A 16,338-nucleotide genomic window follows, 5' to 3' on the forward strand; every position below is an offset into this window, starting at 1 on the left:
ACTACCTCACTGGTACAAAGTTTCTTGTCCCTGGCCCAGGAGAATAATTGAACTACCAACCGCTTTGTCCTCTGGTTGTGTCACCAGAGGTCCCACTCCCCACTTCCTATAGCCTATACTCTGATCATGTGTCAGGTCTTCCCTACTTCTCCCTCTACTCTTAGACCTGCTTGATCTTTCTATGTGTCCTACATGTATGACCTGCCCCACGTGTCCGGTTGTGTCACCAGTAGTCCTACTACTTTGATCATTTAGACCTGTTTGATCTTCCTATTTCAGCCATTTGTCCTACATATGACCTGCCCATGTGTCACGGTTGTGTCACCAGTGGTTGTACTTCTTACTCTCTCTATTAGACCTGCTTGATCTTTTTACGTGTCCTATGACCTGTCCTATGTGTCCAGTTGTGTCACCAGTGGTCCTACTATTTCTCTCATTTAGACCTGCTTGATCTTCCTATTATGTAACCTGCCCATGTGTCACAGTTGTGTCACCAGTGGTCCTACTTCTTCTCTATCTTACTTTATCTTCCCATGTGTCCTATGACCTGTCCCAAGTCAGATTGTCTGCAATGGTCTTGGATTTCTTCCCCGTCTTTAATACTACTTGATTGATCATTTCATTTAAATTAGTCATGAGTATCTTTACCCTTTGCCCATATATCCCCAATGCTGGTGTGGTTATTCACACCCTTTTGTTTGCTTGCTCCAGTTTCCTCTGTTATTTCAATTTGTTTTATATTCCATGCTGTCTAGCACTAGCTGTTCATCTTTTAATTTAAATTTTTGAGTTGGCGGTCCGTACAGTGTTACACATTATTCCATTATTTTATACCAAAATAAAGATTCCCCCTTGATAAAGAAAATGAAAATGGCTATAACACCTAAATAAGAAGCAACATCGTCAAAAGAATTTGATAAATACAACATACAATATCATAATGTAATATATCGCAGTGATCCCAATCCAATGTAATTCAATCAATGTCAACGATCACATTAGAAGTAAAGTCAAAAGATCCGTATCCCCTAATCATTCAAACTATTGACACAAAAATAGCTTTTCACCAATATTATATAGATCATTGACCACCACTAGTTCAATTGCACACACAGCAAAAAAGAACAGTCATTCCGAAAAGAGATAGTTAGGACAATTAAAGCCTGACATGGGCAACACTCCTGCCAACCTATTTTTCCAATACTATTATTATGTGTCTCTACTCTAATCCTTTGTGTACAAACCATGTGTAAGTGACTGTGTTGAGGCGGCACGCTAGCATTGACCCACTTAATAACATGACTATAGTAAAAGTCACTGATTATGTACAGTGCAATACTACACACATGTAGGCAGTCAGCTTAGCTAGCAGCGCAAGCAAGCAAGCCACGCACACGTTGTGTATTGACCTAATTTCACCAAGGTTGCTATTCATTGAGTGAGTAGAGGCCTGTGTCAAACCGCTATAGCCAGTGACTGACTTGCTAATCATCCACTCACCATGCTTACTGCGCTAAATCACTCTACTATTCAACAGCTCATTTGCATAGTACAGGACTTGGGACCATCCATACGCAGTGCTAGCTTTCTAATGGGGGTGTATCCATACCTAAACTATAAAAGACCAAGGCGGCGCTTGGCACAACTCATTACTCAATGGACTCACAGACTGACCACAGCAACCTTAGCTGGACTATTACAATTTACCTACACACATGCTAGTTGAACTTGGTCTTTCAGACCACTTGCCTATTTGGGACATCACATTTCCTTTCTGTGGACTCATGAGGACTGGTTGTTCTGTTTCCCAACTCCAAAGTTGAAGAACACCTCCAAAGAGCTTTTGTAAGTCACCACTTATACTTTTGAACTTACTCTTATTTATCGTTCAGTACGTAATTATCTCAAACATTTGAAAAAAGTTAATGAATCTATCATTTTTATAATTATCAATTAATACTATTATTATTATTGTTATTATTATTGTTATTATTAATATTATTATTATTATTATTATTATTATTATTATTATTATTATTATTATTATTATTATTATTATTATTATTATTTCAACATAATTGAAAATGTAGATGTTACTGAACATCAACAGAATTTAAGTCATCACATTTTGTAGCAAGTTATTTGAAAATCGTTAATGTTTCAACCATGCTAAAAGTTATAAGTGCTTCAAATTAATGTGCACAGTTATACAGCGATTACAGTTTTTCAGCGATTACCGAGGTAGATTTAATTAATACGTCAAAAATGTGAAATATGGAACTTTTCGCTACACTTTTGACCCTTCCTGGGTAACCAACCACAAGACCAACTGAAATGTAAACAGTATGATCTCTATCACACCAATTACAGGAAAGACTGCATTCACTTCAGCAACTTAAAAAAAACAGCAAAACATAGCTTGTACAGTTCGTAAACATGACCTGCCTAATGTTGTCGCTGCGCATAATTTACGCATTGTTTTGGTTACGAACAATTTATAGTGACAGTCGGGTAAAGTGTGTCACAAATTCACCGCGTGCCTAAAATTGCTTACCAAGATGCAATTTACGATTAACTTTTTCAATATGTAATAGAAAAACCACTTATTTGTCAGTGGTTAAAACATGGAATAATGTTCGACCAGACTTGCTTTGTTAGCGATACATACCATTATGTTCAAATTGCGACTGAGAGAGAAGTTACTTTTGCAAAAAGATGCAAATTGTTACTTTTTTAACCATAGTATTGTTTAACTGCAACATTAAAAGTGTGCAATCATGTGATTGCACACTTTGTCTTGGGATTTTATTTAATGAGTTGTACATGTAATAACTTGCGGCTGTTGAAAAAGGTCTAACTTGCGGCTGTTGAAAAAGGTCTCGCATGAAGGCAAGGTGGCGCTGTCCAGGACCACAAAATTAGTCTAGCTATTTGTGCACGCGGTGGCGCTATCCTGGATTATCTAATACATTAGTTCTTCATACAAATAAAATAAATTTTGGCCAAAATCAACCAAACAAACAAAAGTCAAGTACATTTTTACACTGGGATGCTATTAACACATGCATGTATCCATACTGTACCTCCTCTCTGTACATTAAATTTTTACTGTAAACCAGCCATAATGTCAAGTCAAAATAATTCCCCCCATCACTTTCCCTCCACAATCATGGCTTGCTCGCATCATTTAAATATGGGACATCATACTACTACTAGTAGTTGGAGTCATTGGGCCAGCATAAACACTGTGAACTAAAAACTTCCTATTGTTGTTGACGTACCCAAATAAATGAGCGAGGTGGATCTCTCTGGATGTTAAGAGACGGTGCAGTTTGGTTATCACGTGGAACCCAGTAGATGGTCCTGTGATTTTTACTATAGTTTGACAAGTGGACATTTTTGCAAGATTAAATTTTCACGGTTTCCCGATTTTTGAGCTGTTTCACATGCTTATAATTTGTGATTCTTAAGTATCCTTACATTAACCAATACATTGAAAGAATATATTTGCATGCTGTTATTTATGTGATAGCTTGGTAGGTTATCATTAGGGTTAGTGTTGGGGATATATGGTTACGCTACAGTTAGGGTCAGTGCTATGATTAGAATAAGGGCCAAGTTTAGGGTTAGCATCCATGTTAGCTTTAGGATTAGGGCTTCAGTTAGGGTTAGGGTGAAGTTTAGGATTTGGATTAGGGTAAAGATTAAGCTTTTTTCCAAGTTAGTGAGTTTTCAGACTAATGACAAAATTTGGACTATCACTGTTTAGGATTAGGGCTTCAGTTATAAGATAGGGTTAGGGTTAAGTTTAGGATTAGGATTAGGGTAAAGATTAAGCTTTTTTCCAAGTTAGTGAGTTTTCAGACTAATGACAAAATTTGGACTATCACTGTTTAGGATTAGGGCTTCAGTTATAAGATAGGGTTAGGGTTAAGTTTAGGATTAGGATTAGGGTAAAGATTAAGCTTTTTTCCAAGTTAGTGAGTTTTCAGACCAATGACAAAATTTGGACTATCAATGTAACTGATATACACTATGAACCACAATGGCCTCATCCCAATTGCATAGTTCAATAACCTCAATTAAACAATCATAGTGCAAAATTTGACCTCAGGTTGCAGAGTATGAGTTTTGGTACCCACATTTTCAAAGTTCATTCAATGAATGTACAAATGTATTGGGGTTAAAGAACTGTGCCCCTGATAGATGAGCATGTTGTGGATCCTAGTGATAGTCGCATCCCTTAGAAAAGCCAGTCACTGTGCTCTATTATTTTGAAACAATTTTATATAAACGCTGTTTCAAAACATCCAAAGTTGTGAATACAAGCTCATTCAATTCCCTCTATTTGGCAAACCAAACAATTTGTTTATGCATCTATACAAAATGATTTCATAATACTTCAACTTGACCTGTAACTAACGTGGCATTTCACATTTCTAAGAATGAATAAATATTATGAATGCTGCACTATGAAATAAACATTGATCATTCCCATAAAAACACCCATTCACAAACAAATCTTGGTTCACTATGCAGCAGCAGAGGGCAAACAAGTTCAGAATCAACTGAACTTGAAATAAGTGACAAACAATCACAACACTATGTTTTCAGCACAATAGTGTTCCAAATAATTAGTTCTGTCTATTGTGTAAGGACAATAGACGTCATCCTCACAATAGAGGCATGGATGCTTTACAAATTGAAAAGCACACATGTTTGTGTTTCTTCACTTGGTTGGGATTGTGTAAACCAATATCTCTTTTGTTCTCAGGTTTTTAACAACAAATGTCCTGACAAAAGTGTACATATTATGTAAAGGGCCAAGGGCACATATATAACATTATTTTTCCATTTAAGTATGTGAAATAAAGTTAATATTGTTAAAAAGCGCAGTGATTAAAAAAGCGCAGTGATTTATAGTGCGCTACGCACAGGCACAACGCCTAGACGTTGATCCACAAGCCTCAGCACACTTTACAGGTTGTCGCTGACCACTACGGCCCCACATCATTCCATAAACCATTAAACAACAATTCAGGGACTTTGCTGCTTCAAGAGCGCACACCCTAGACATTCCACAAATAACCATCGCAACCAGGATCAGCTCCCCGAGTTTCATGACGGGTTACAACGAGACAAGTTAGCAGTAAGTTCCTTGTCCAGGGGAATTTCAAGCTAACTCAATTTTTCCACGAGAACAAACTAGGCACCACCAGGGTTCGAACCCGCAACCTCTCGCACCATAGTCGTTATGTATAACAGTAGCACATTGTAAAGTTGTAAACAACTCCCCTCCCCACACTGTTACTCAAGAAATGAACAAACATCTGCAAGCGCGGGTATGCCAATGTGGTGTGATTGTGTCATCATGTAAACAGTCCGGTCACAGAAAGCTTGGCCGGCCAAGGTAGTCCCCTGTGCCAAGGTATGGCCGTGCATGTGTCTGGCACCCTAGGTCCCTGGTTCAAAACCGCACACAAGAAGGCTGTTAGAGTATGAGCACTATGGATAAGCAACTGGATAAACCATTCATGCTACTTGTTAGGGGTATTAAACAAGCATTGGGCAGGGGAAGAGTTAAATCAGGATGGGAATTAGACTGCATGTCAAATCGGTCCCACCTGCACCCAATTTCACCAAAATTTTGTAATACATCAGCTATGTGCTGCTGAGATTACCAAAAATGGTTGGCTTTTCAACTTGAGTGCGATTGTATGACTAAGTTGTCCAATTCATTGCAACAGTCTTGTAAACTATTTCCAACTCCTGTATGACATGTATGACACCATCTGAGCTCTCTGACACTGGGTTGCTATGGCCTCAATCCACAGCATCTCCGTCCAGGGCATCTCAGTGGACATCTGAGCAAGTTCTTTGTCTAACTATCTGATGCTATTGCAAACACTGGAAGAAATGGGTCAAGCCCATAATAATATCTTCTTGAATGACAGGTGGAAATCTGCTATCACTTAACACCCCTATTCTCTATCAATCTTCCATATGAACTGTGTATCCGGGTTTTCTTCCTGTACCTTGGTGTCTTATCTACCTCCTAAATTCAGGATGCTTAAAAGCATTGAACCATAGTATAAATCACATTATCTCCATTTATAAGTCAATTTGTATATTTGGAGAACATATCTTTGTTATTGTAACAGTGTTAGAGGTGACCTAGTACATTTTTCACTGTCAAGTGTTGGATTATCATTATGCTCCCATTGAAGCATGGCACTATTGAGGAATCAGCACGAATGTCATGCTCTATAATTATGTTCCAAATAGGCCAACAATTTTCGCGCTATTGAAAAGTCCACTTCTAGTTTTTAAAAACATCCACTTGTCATCCTTATTAAACATTCCAATTTCTAAATTTCTCTTCTGTTACACAATGCAATGTCTTCTTCATTTTCCATACATTTCATTCTTATTCCTTTGGCTTTAGCCATATAAAAATGGGAATAATTACAATAATGTATCCCTTCTGTGGGGTGGATGTGGGGGGGTCGAGTGTATTTGTGGGTGTGTGTGTCTGTGTGTATATTCTATTTTGGTTAGTATTTTTAATTTTTCCTGATATTTTGTGAAGATGTTTGGATCATCACAAGAGACTTTTTCGAACCACTGTATCTTTTTGTGATGAAATTTGGTAAGAGTAATTACCTTAGACACAATCTGAAGGCCATTTTAAGGTCATCAGGGGTCATCTGCAGTCATATATTTAAATATTGTTGGATTTTATGCAACTTGGGGAATACAAACAGTAAAGGTCATCTGAGGTCAAATAAGTAAAGATTGGATTTTTATGAAACATGATGAAAATGGTCAGCAATGAAAGTCAATTTTAATGGTTATTTCAAGGTCACCAGAGGTCAACTAAATAAAGATTGACATATTTTCATGAAATTGAATGTTGAAAGCCAGTCATATGCAGGTCAGCTGAGGTCAAATAAGCAAAATATTCTTAGATTTTCTTGAAACCTGGTGGAAATGTTAACCTTTGAGTACAAGGTGACAACCAGGGGGATCTTGCAGTTATTGACCATTGCATTTCAAATAAATTGTTGCCCTGAAAACTAACTTATCTCTTCAGGTAGGCTCATAAGGTCAGGAACCCTGTTTTAAAGCTAAACATAACCTACATATATGTCAGTCATCTTTACATACCTACTGGAGTAATAGAATTAAATGATTGCCTATGAATGTAAAAAATGTCAAACACACTAAACAAAAAGGTACAAAAAATAACAATGTGAACTTAATAGGGAATTCCCCAAACTCAGTGCCTGTCAGCACCAGTGCATCAATATTAACATTATTCTGCGCTCTACACATAAATACCACAGCTTGATGACAACATATGGCAGTATTACCCACCACTTTGTGATAGCTTCAATTTTTTCCAACCAATTGTACTAGACAAAAATGCATCAATTCCATTGTTATCTCCCACATCCACAAAATGGCACCCGCTGATAGTATATCATTGAATCAATAAAGCATCTAGGGCCTATTTGTTGTCAAGGGGCGAGTGAGATGGAGAAATCGCATTCCAGGCATTAGCAAGTTTCTCTTTATATATTTAATAGCTAATGTTATTTTGGCACTTTGGGAATTCTTTATATTTCTATACTATGTAAATCATACTAGTGTATATCATTTCTATTTTGTATTTGAACACATCTCCCTACAATGTACTTTATGCAATTTTTTTGGGGGGGGGGGGGGAAAGGGAAGGGGTAATGATTCAATCACCTTGAATGATCTTTGAGCAGCCAAGTTTCATGGTCAGTAGCATAACCAATGACTGCTTGTACAGGAGTCAATGGAGGAGCGGTGTATCTACCCTTATTTGTCCCCCTGGCAGACCTCCCCCACTGCTGCCCCTTCGATTGTGAAAGTCTTGTTACAACACTGAGTGACTATGGTTACTGCCTAGCTTTCTTAAGCAATCTTCCTAAAGCCCGATCCGGACTCCACATCGCAGCGCGATGCGATGCTGCGATGCTATAAAAACTGTAATCTGAGCCAGGTTTTTACGAGCTCAGCGGTGAAAATTCTCATCGCGCGGTGGAAATTTCGGTCCGTGATGGAGTTGAACAATGTTCAACTTTTTCGCATCGCAGCTGCGATATCGCAGCCGCACGCTTGTGATTGGCTGCTGGAAAATCAAGGTCGGTAGAATGACCTTAAAGGAGATGCAGACCACGTGCTTTTAAAACATCGCGAACATCGCGCGATGAAATTAAAATGTACATTCTAATTTCATCGCTCGATGCTGAGATGTTTGAAAAGCATCGCAGCATCGCATCGCGCTGCGAAGTGGAGTCAGGATCGGGCTTTAGCCTTTCTTAGTCACTTTAAAGTGGTCAGGTTTATCCCCTCACTGGAAATGTCACTATATAAAGGTATGTGTACTTGACATATTTATTACAACTGTATGAAGGAACATAATCCAGGTGTCAAAAAAGGAACAGGATCTGAACAAGAGATGTGCTTTGTTCATCCTGTACAAGACCATTTGTATTCAGAGAATGAATTCAAAATACTAGTTTGCTTCTGACGTCACATGTCAATCAAACTCAGCAACGATTTGCATACGATTTGTCGTGATGATTGAAATTGCTGAACGCATCGGTAATACAGCATGCCATGTTGTTAATTCTGCAGGTTCACACTTACAAACCGTCTCAAAAGTTAGGTCTTAGTAATTGGAAACTTTCTTTCATGTTAAACATCATGTTCAAAATGTCTGGAAAAGTTGCTATTGCCATTTTCAGTGATTGACATGTGGAATCAATGTTTCACATTTATTTGTTTGTGATCAATAATTTGATCAAGCTCTACACATGCTGTATTTCACTTGATACTCATAGTGATGTTAAAATAACGAGTATTTATCAATGAACTCAAAACAAAGGTTTCTTTTGATCGTATTACTATCTCATGATGAGTTATGCATAACAATACATTGTCACTCTTTTCAAAATCACGTCTGGCTATGTAATGGGACTGGATATCAATCTATGACTTGTAATATTAGCTCCGCTAATCAATGTTGTTATTATTTGTTTGTATGTTTGGAAATACTCGTATATAAGTAATCATAAAACAACGGTATCTTTCTTTTATTTTTCTCCAGGCCATTACATGCTTGATTGCTTTGTCAGGCCACTCAACAGCAGGCTTGACCTCACAAACATTTCGCCGCTGGGTCGTGGTCGCTATGATAGTGACAGTTTCACTGTGTGGGGGCGCTCTATGCGCTTTCTACTACCTCAGAGAACAATATGACTACCACATTCGCAAACTGCCGCCTGGGCCTACTTCAATACCCTTAATTGGAAACGCCCTCAGCATAGATCCCAAATCTCCACACACATCGCTCATCCAACTAGCAAAGAAATATGGCGACATCTTCAGCATTAAACTCGGGTCAGAGAGAGTGGTTGTTCTGAATAGCACGGAAGCGATCAAAGAAGCGTACAGGGGTCTTGAAATATCGCACAGACCTGACATGTACTGTATGGACATTCTGGTTGGTGACAAAGGTTTCATGACATGTAAAGATCACACGCAATGGAAAATTCACACAAAGCTTTGTCGCTATGCAATGAGAGTCATCGGCAATACGAGCCTTAACAACAAGATCTCCGAAGAAGCAGACCATCTGATCAGTGAGATACATCAACATGGGTCAAAACCATTCGATCCACAAAGAGACTTGTACTTGGCTTCACTGAACATTCTCTGTAACATAACATTTGGCGATCGCTATTCAAGAGATGATCCTGAACTGCACGAAATTCTGGAATATTCGGCAGAGATCCTCAAGGTCATCTCGCCCATTCATCCCGTGAATGCGCTGCCTTGGTTACGACACTTCCCGAATAAGTGGTTTGACGACTCTTCAAGGCAAAGAACAAGCGAGATCAGTTGCTGATGAAGAAGGACGAGGCACATGTGGCAACTTATAAAGAAGGAGAGGCGAGGGACATGATGGATGCTCTCTTAGCGGCTGCCAGAAGAGCGGTGGAGGAGAAGGATGAGGATTCCTTGCTCTTGCTCACACCTGATCACATCATTGTCAACATGTGGTTGATATTCTTTGCAGGTAAGATAAAAATAATTCATCAGCAGAAAGCAATTTAACATCATAAATGACTCTATTTCATTTAACATCATAACTGCCTCTATTTAATATCAGTATCACTTTTACGACATTCTTTAGTTCCTACTCATAGTACGGGCAGGGGCAAGTGTTGTGCCTTCAAAATAGCAGGAAGCAACACTGGTGGCAAAATGTTCGCCAAACTTTCCAGCTTTTAGAAGAGCAAAGGTTCTATTCTATACCTGCGAAAGCCTGATAATTTGCTTCAATCTTGCCAGCCAATCTGCACAATTGTATAATTCTTATTTCAAAATGAAGCACAGATTACGCATGTTCTCAATTCCGTTTTGATACTGAAAACAGATGCACCAGCCCAATATGTTTAGCAGTAACTGAAAACACATAATGACAGGGACTGTGTGCACTCTATATACCTCAAGATAAGCAATACACACACAGCGACAATTTAACATACATGTATGTCATGAGAAATCAACAACATTTGCCAAATCATAGGTTACAAGGGGCGGAGCAGATTAAAGCCTAAAAACGACACGGCCCCAGAAATGTCAAATTGATTTAACCCAATTCATTTTGAAACGGAAAGTACCACACATGCGTTGAAACATGGAAAATTAAGAGCTAACATTGGCAAATTACTAATTTTCACACATTTAAATGTAATCTCAATTCTAGAGGTCAGGAAGTGACCCATATACATGCAGACAAACTTAGAAATAGAAGTAAAGAGGGTGTTTTCTTCTTTTCCTCAATTCCTTTTCTTTAGAATGTTTTTTAAAAGAATTGAAATATTTATTAATGCATGCACTTCAATTCCGACAGTCATGAAAATTAGCGCATCCTGAGTTTGAAGAAGAACAGAGGTAAAATAACCTCATAATAATCATGCATTGTACAGGTCACAACTTCAGTGTGAGGGAATGTCGCTTCAACACTATTGTACTCAACTGCTAAACTTCGTTCTGCAATGGAATTATATTCTCATTATTGTCTAGGTTGTTTAAGGTTAGCAACTTTATTAAACTGTTGTGATTTGGTTGTTCACAGCATTTTGCGAATGGTAGTGAGCTTTGGCAAAAATTGCATTGGTCATTTCATAGCGAGTGTGTAGAAGAATTCAAATATCACAGATATACTTTTGTAGGTCCTGTGGTTCTTGAATTATGTTGTAAAGAGGGCTGAAACAACAACACTTTTGTAAAACGTGCATAACTCATTAACAACAATAAATCAAGCAAGTTTTCAAAGTATATGATTTGTAGAATGAACTTTTGCAAAACCCACCCCTTGGCACAAACTACTGGCCTGAAGGAAAGAAAAGAAATCAAAATCACAATGTCCAGGCCTGTACCCAGGATTTATTTTGGGGGGTGCTGATTTTGAAAAAGTGGACCTTTTTTTCAAAAATGTGGACCTTTTTGGACTGGAGGGGCGGAATTGGACATTTTTGGACAAAAAAGGCATAAAACCCTCAATTTTTTCGCTCGCTATGCTCGCAAATGGGACTTTTTGGGCCTTTGGCATTTTGGGGGGTGCGTCCCCCCCCCCTGGTTACGGGCCTGACAATGTCTATGATGTGGTATGAACCATCAGAGTAAACAAGAAACATTAAAATGGATGAATCAAAAAGTGCATAGAGAGCCTCACTACTCTCTCTTGGGGAAAATGAGGCATGATTAAATTGAGTGATAACCCAACTGTCAACCTGACTGACAACCGATGAAAACCAGCATTATTTCAAGATGTTATGCTTCACACTATATTAATTAATAGGAAGCGTACGAAACAAGTCAATCCGATTTCAACAAGGCCAAAGGTGCCATTGTTTTTATGTTAATTAAGATTTAACTCCAATAGAAGGTTGAGGAAATCAATACTGACATGCAGTTAAAAGTGGTTGTTCCTTCGACACGCATCATCTCCCTCTATGATGCGATCGGTGCAGAGCGCAAGTGTCTGTGAACAGTAATTGTGCGCAAAGTACAAATTGCGAGCACGTAGCAAGAGACTGGATCAGTAATGCTATTGATATGGAGCTGACAGTGCTTTTGTCACAGCATTTTTTCCCCACCTGACTTTGGGTCACTTGGTACAGCATCCGTCTAGCTTAACTTACTCAAAGTCCCAGGTTCGACTCCTAGATTATTGTTGACAATTTGCCTCCCCTTTATGCCATTTATCGAAACAAGTTGTAGTTTTATTTCTAACACAAAATATCACCTTTTGTACATGTCTTCTTCAGGTACTGATACTGTAGCGAACACATGTCAATGGGGCCTCCTTTACATGGCCGCTTTCCCCAAGAAACAAGCCAAGGTTCAAGATGAACTAGATCGAGTGCTGAATAAGTCTGAGCAACTAACGCTACAACACAAATCATCGCTACCCTATCTCGGTAAGTTAGTGTGTGTAATCGTCACTCTGTAGTGTGTGTAGTACAATGTAGGGGTATGCTTGAGAATTGTATATCTCATGCACCATCATCATTTTTTGTTTCAGTTAGTCAGAAATTTCACATCAAGTGTTTTGTGGCTATAAGCAGTGGGAGGCAAATAGGACCCACAATTCAATACAGGAAAACTTCAAATCCCAACGGCAGGTCGATCACCGAAAGTTGGACCTGCTTTTTATTGTGCAGAACAATAGAAAGCCGGTTCTGCCAGAGTGCCGGTGGTCAACAGGCGGTTGAGTTTTGAAGCCATCCCTACAAAATAATCCTACAAATTCAGTAACCTTCCAAATCTCCATTAAATTTTTATTACTATTAGTAAACACTTATTCATGATTTGACTCCCAAGTAGTGTCAAATCCAGTAAAATGTGAGTAATTTGGTATATAAGCTACAACAAACATGACAAAAAATAAAAACATTCTCATAAAATTTACTTTCTGTGTACAGAGGCTGTCATTTATGAAATCCTGAGATACAGTTCGTTGACCCTGCTCGGTGTACCTCATGCTGCTGCTGTAGACACCACAGTACATGGCTACTACATTCCAAAAGGTAAGGATCCTGAAGAAAACTCTGCAGGGGAGAGATTTCAGTTAAGATAACTGAATACACACTCACAATTTATCCCATCAAATGAAGTTGGAATTAGAATAGTCATCAAATTTGACCAAAATAAAGATAGAGAGGGAAAAACAAAAGCTGAAGCGATATGTTGAGCTACACATATCCAAGATGAATCTGCAACCAATTAGAGTTATCGGAAGTAATAGATCATGTACTAGGATACAGTCATCACCGATCAAGTCCCTGAAACAGATACTCCAGTGTAACCTAGTCTATGACCGGTAAATTTAACCAGGCTAAGTCTTCAAATCAGGAATGCCACTCAAATTAGAATGCACAAAATATGGCTCTGATTAGCTCAATTCGTCCTGCTGGTGAGGGTGTATTGGGTTGCCATGACAACATGTAGCTACCATGTGATTGAATGAAAGTTTCTTGGACTGAAGAGGGCAGCAGACTGATTTCAAGACCTGTCAGATTTACATGCCTGGTTATTGTGATCATCACAGCAGCATGTGTAATACTGCCCTCTATAGATCAGACTGATTGCTCCATTTCTCTCACAAAATGTTAGCCATGTACATGTATGAGGTATTCATTCACACAGTCATAGTTTATATCAGGACTAGACATCAGCCAAATAAAAAAGTCAAATGTTCTGGAAACTGACCAAATCTTTTCTTCACATGGATGAATAATATCATGAAATAAGATGATTTTAAGAACAATCAGTCCTAACCAGAGTTTGTGTTCATTTCTCTCTGTCCCTTTAGGTACGCAAGTCATGGCCAACTTCTGGGCTGTCCACCACGACAAAGGCTGCTGGGACAAACCTGGACCAATTTCTACCCGAGAGGTTCCTCAACGAAGACGGCAAACCACGCAGCCTCTTGGATTTCCCCAACTTCATGCCCTTCTCAACAGGTCAGCGGTCATGCATCGGCAAAGGTATGGCTAAAGCCGAGCTGTTCTTGTTGATGGGAAGACTGTTGAGAGAGTTCACATTTGAGCTTCCTGATGATGTTGAGGCAGATCTTGAAGGCGAGGCTGCCGTATCACTGATTCCAAAACCATACGACGTCATCGCCACACCCAGGTTTCCTATGATCTGAATGGCTACCAAATAATTGAAGGTTAGGGTCAGTTTGCCATGTCATGCTGGAAGTCAGGTAACAATGCAAACATACAACTTCCACATTTTCTTCTATTACAAAACTATGGCAAATTAAAGCTTCAGTGATTGTTGAATAGCCCCACACACCAAATTCACTATAACAGTGTAGACTTCATTCAAGTCCAAAAACATATAGAATATTTAAGGGTTTTAATTTACTGTGTCAGAGCTTTGAATCTAAACAAAGTGGGTATTTGACCATGGTATTTGATAGCCATCGATCCTGTAAAACTTGTAAGTGTAAGTGCATTTCTTGCTAATACAGGAAAATATATTGTAACTTAAATGCCTGCCTATCTATGCACATGAAAGACTTCCAAAGTCTTGTCTCGTCTCAAGTTGAGAGCAACGCCATATTGGATTTCTCAGTGGCAGATTTGAGTCAGTGAGTTTAAGCTGAAATTGCGCTGCCAGTGTACAGACAAGACTCATGTGTATTCGCCCCATGAGATTAGGTTAGCATACATGATTCTACCCGGGGGGGCACTCAACTTAAATTTTGGTAGGGGTGTGCGGCGCAGAGCGCCGAACTTTGGAAACTAAGAACTGATTTTCGGGCAAAATAGGGGCTTGAAGAACTGAAATTAGGGCCAAATTATAGGCTGTTGAGCTAAAAATTTCTAAATTATTTCCAAATTTGAGCTTAAAGAGCTACAATTGTCAGAGTTTGAGGCTCAAAGAACTGAAGCAGATCCAAATGTGGGGCTTAAGGAACTGCCGGAGAGCCTGAAAAAGGGACCCTTGACCGCCGCACAATTACCCGTACCACCTTAACATGTGAGTGCCCCCCCCCCCCGGATTCTACTCCTTACCAAGCTGCAAATTCCAACATGGAGTTATTACTCTCAACTTGACACAAGACAGGCTGTTAGTAGCCTTTCAACAAGGCTTTGCATGAGAGTGCCCCCCCCCCCTCTGATTTACCAATCCTGCTTCATGGGAGCATAGATTTTTCCTCTGGCATTCTCACACCTTTGGTGCTCGCTGCCCTCACAGACTGAGCAAAGATGAATCTTGCTTGAGGTTTTAACAAAGACCGGACTTCTAGAGGCAAATGTGAAAAAACAAATCAGATAAATAATGTAACACTTGAAAATTGTGTGCTACATATTTTCCTACTTTCCACGTTTCTGCGAAAAATAAAAAAATTCAAAATCAGTTCAAAATCTGCAAAAGCTTAAAAGTGCAAAATACTTCTAATTTAATAGGACACAGTTTTGAAGCATCATGATTATATAGCATTTGCTGGCATTGCAAGTGGTATTTTTTTTATAGTGAAATGTACTTGTATGCAAGTCTTTTAAAACATTCCATGCTTAATTCACTCAATTTAAAATCTGTTTTAAATAAATACTTGTATACCTTTTTTATGTATATAATAAAAGATATATTATAATATTTCTGAAGTATATATATCCAATCTGTATCATCTTTAACAGTGCTTGTAGAATATTTAACATGTTACTTAAACATGTGCATCATTGCACTAATTAATTTAAAAAAATATGTGCTGGTTCCCTATCTCTTGATGTGTATAGCACCAAATAAAAACTGGCAATGGAACAATGTACCACATGTATGATATTCAACAAAATGGGCTTTACCCACAGCAGCTGAGGGGAGTATCCCATCATGCATTGCAGTCTATCTGCTTGCTCCATAGCAAATACATAAAAAACATAAGTAAGAGCCGCTTAAATATCGGGAGCTATGGATAGTTAAACAATGCTTTAGAGATCATATTTTTTCAAACAAAAGTCAAAGCTCCCCTGATATTATAAGCGAGTAATTGAAAGTTGAAGTGAGAGATTTTGTGTACTCTTTCTATGGGATGTGCAGTTCTACTATGGTACTGCAGAGCATGATGGGATACACCTATCAGCTGCGGTGGGCTTTACCTGCTGAAATCCACACACCTCTATGGAAGACATGAACTTTATCTCCCACACAGGGAGTATAGATTTCAAACGGGATCACCCATTCAGGTAACTTAAACTCCTTGTGTGAAACATTAAG

At 38.7% G+C, this 16,338-nt stretch overlaps 2 protein-coding genes across 6 annotated transcripts in view; one reads left to right on the plus strand and one right to left on the minus strand.

Annotated features, from left to right (window-relative positions):
- Window positions 1–16,338, minus strand: part of LOC140150501 (SWI/SNF-related matrix-associated actin-dependent regulator of chromatin subfamily D member 1-like) — a 256,208-nt gene that overhangs the window by 176,702 nt on the left and 63,168 nt on the right. The window lies entirely within an intron of this gene.
- LOC140150499 (steroid 17-alpha-hydroxylase/17,20 lyase-like) lies at window positions 1,413–14,777 on the plus strand. Its single transcript, XM_072172524.1, is given in 7 exon segments — window positions 1,413–1,845; window positions 9,143–9,899; window positions 9,902–10,114; window positions 12,375–12,527; window positions 13,032–13,136; window positions 13,922–13,983; window positions 13,985–14,777. Coding segments are annotated over 6 exon segments (1,482 nt in total). The 5' UTR covers window positions 1,413–1,845; window positions 9,143–9,226; the 3' UTR covers window positions 14,261–14,777.

Source organism: Amphiura filiformis, chromosome 4, assembly GCF_039555335.1.
Source record: "Amphiura filiformis chromosome 4, Afil_fr2py, whole genome shotgun sequence".
Classification (NCBI taxonomy): Eukaryota; Metazoa; Echinodermata; class Ophiuroidea; order Amphilepidida; family Amphiuridae; genus Amphiura; species Amphiura filiformis.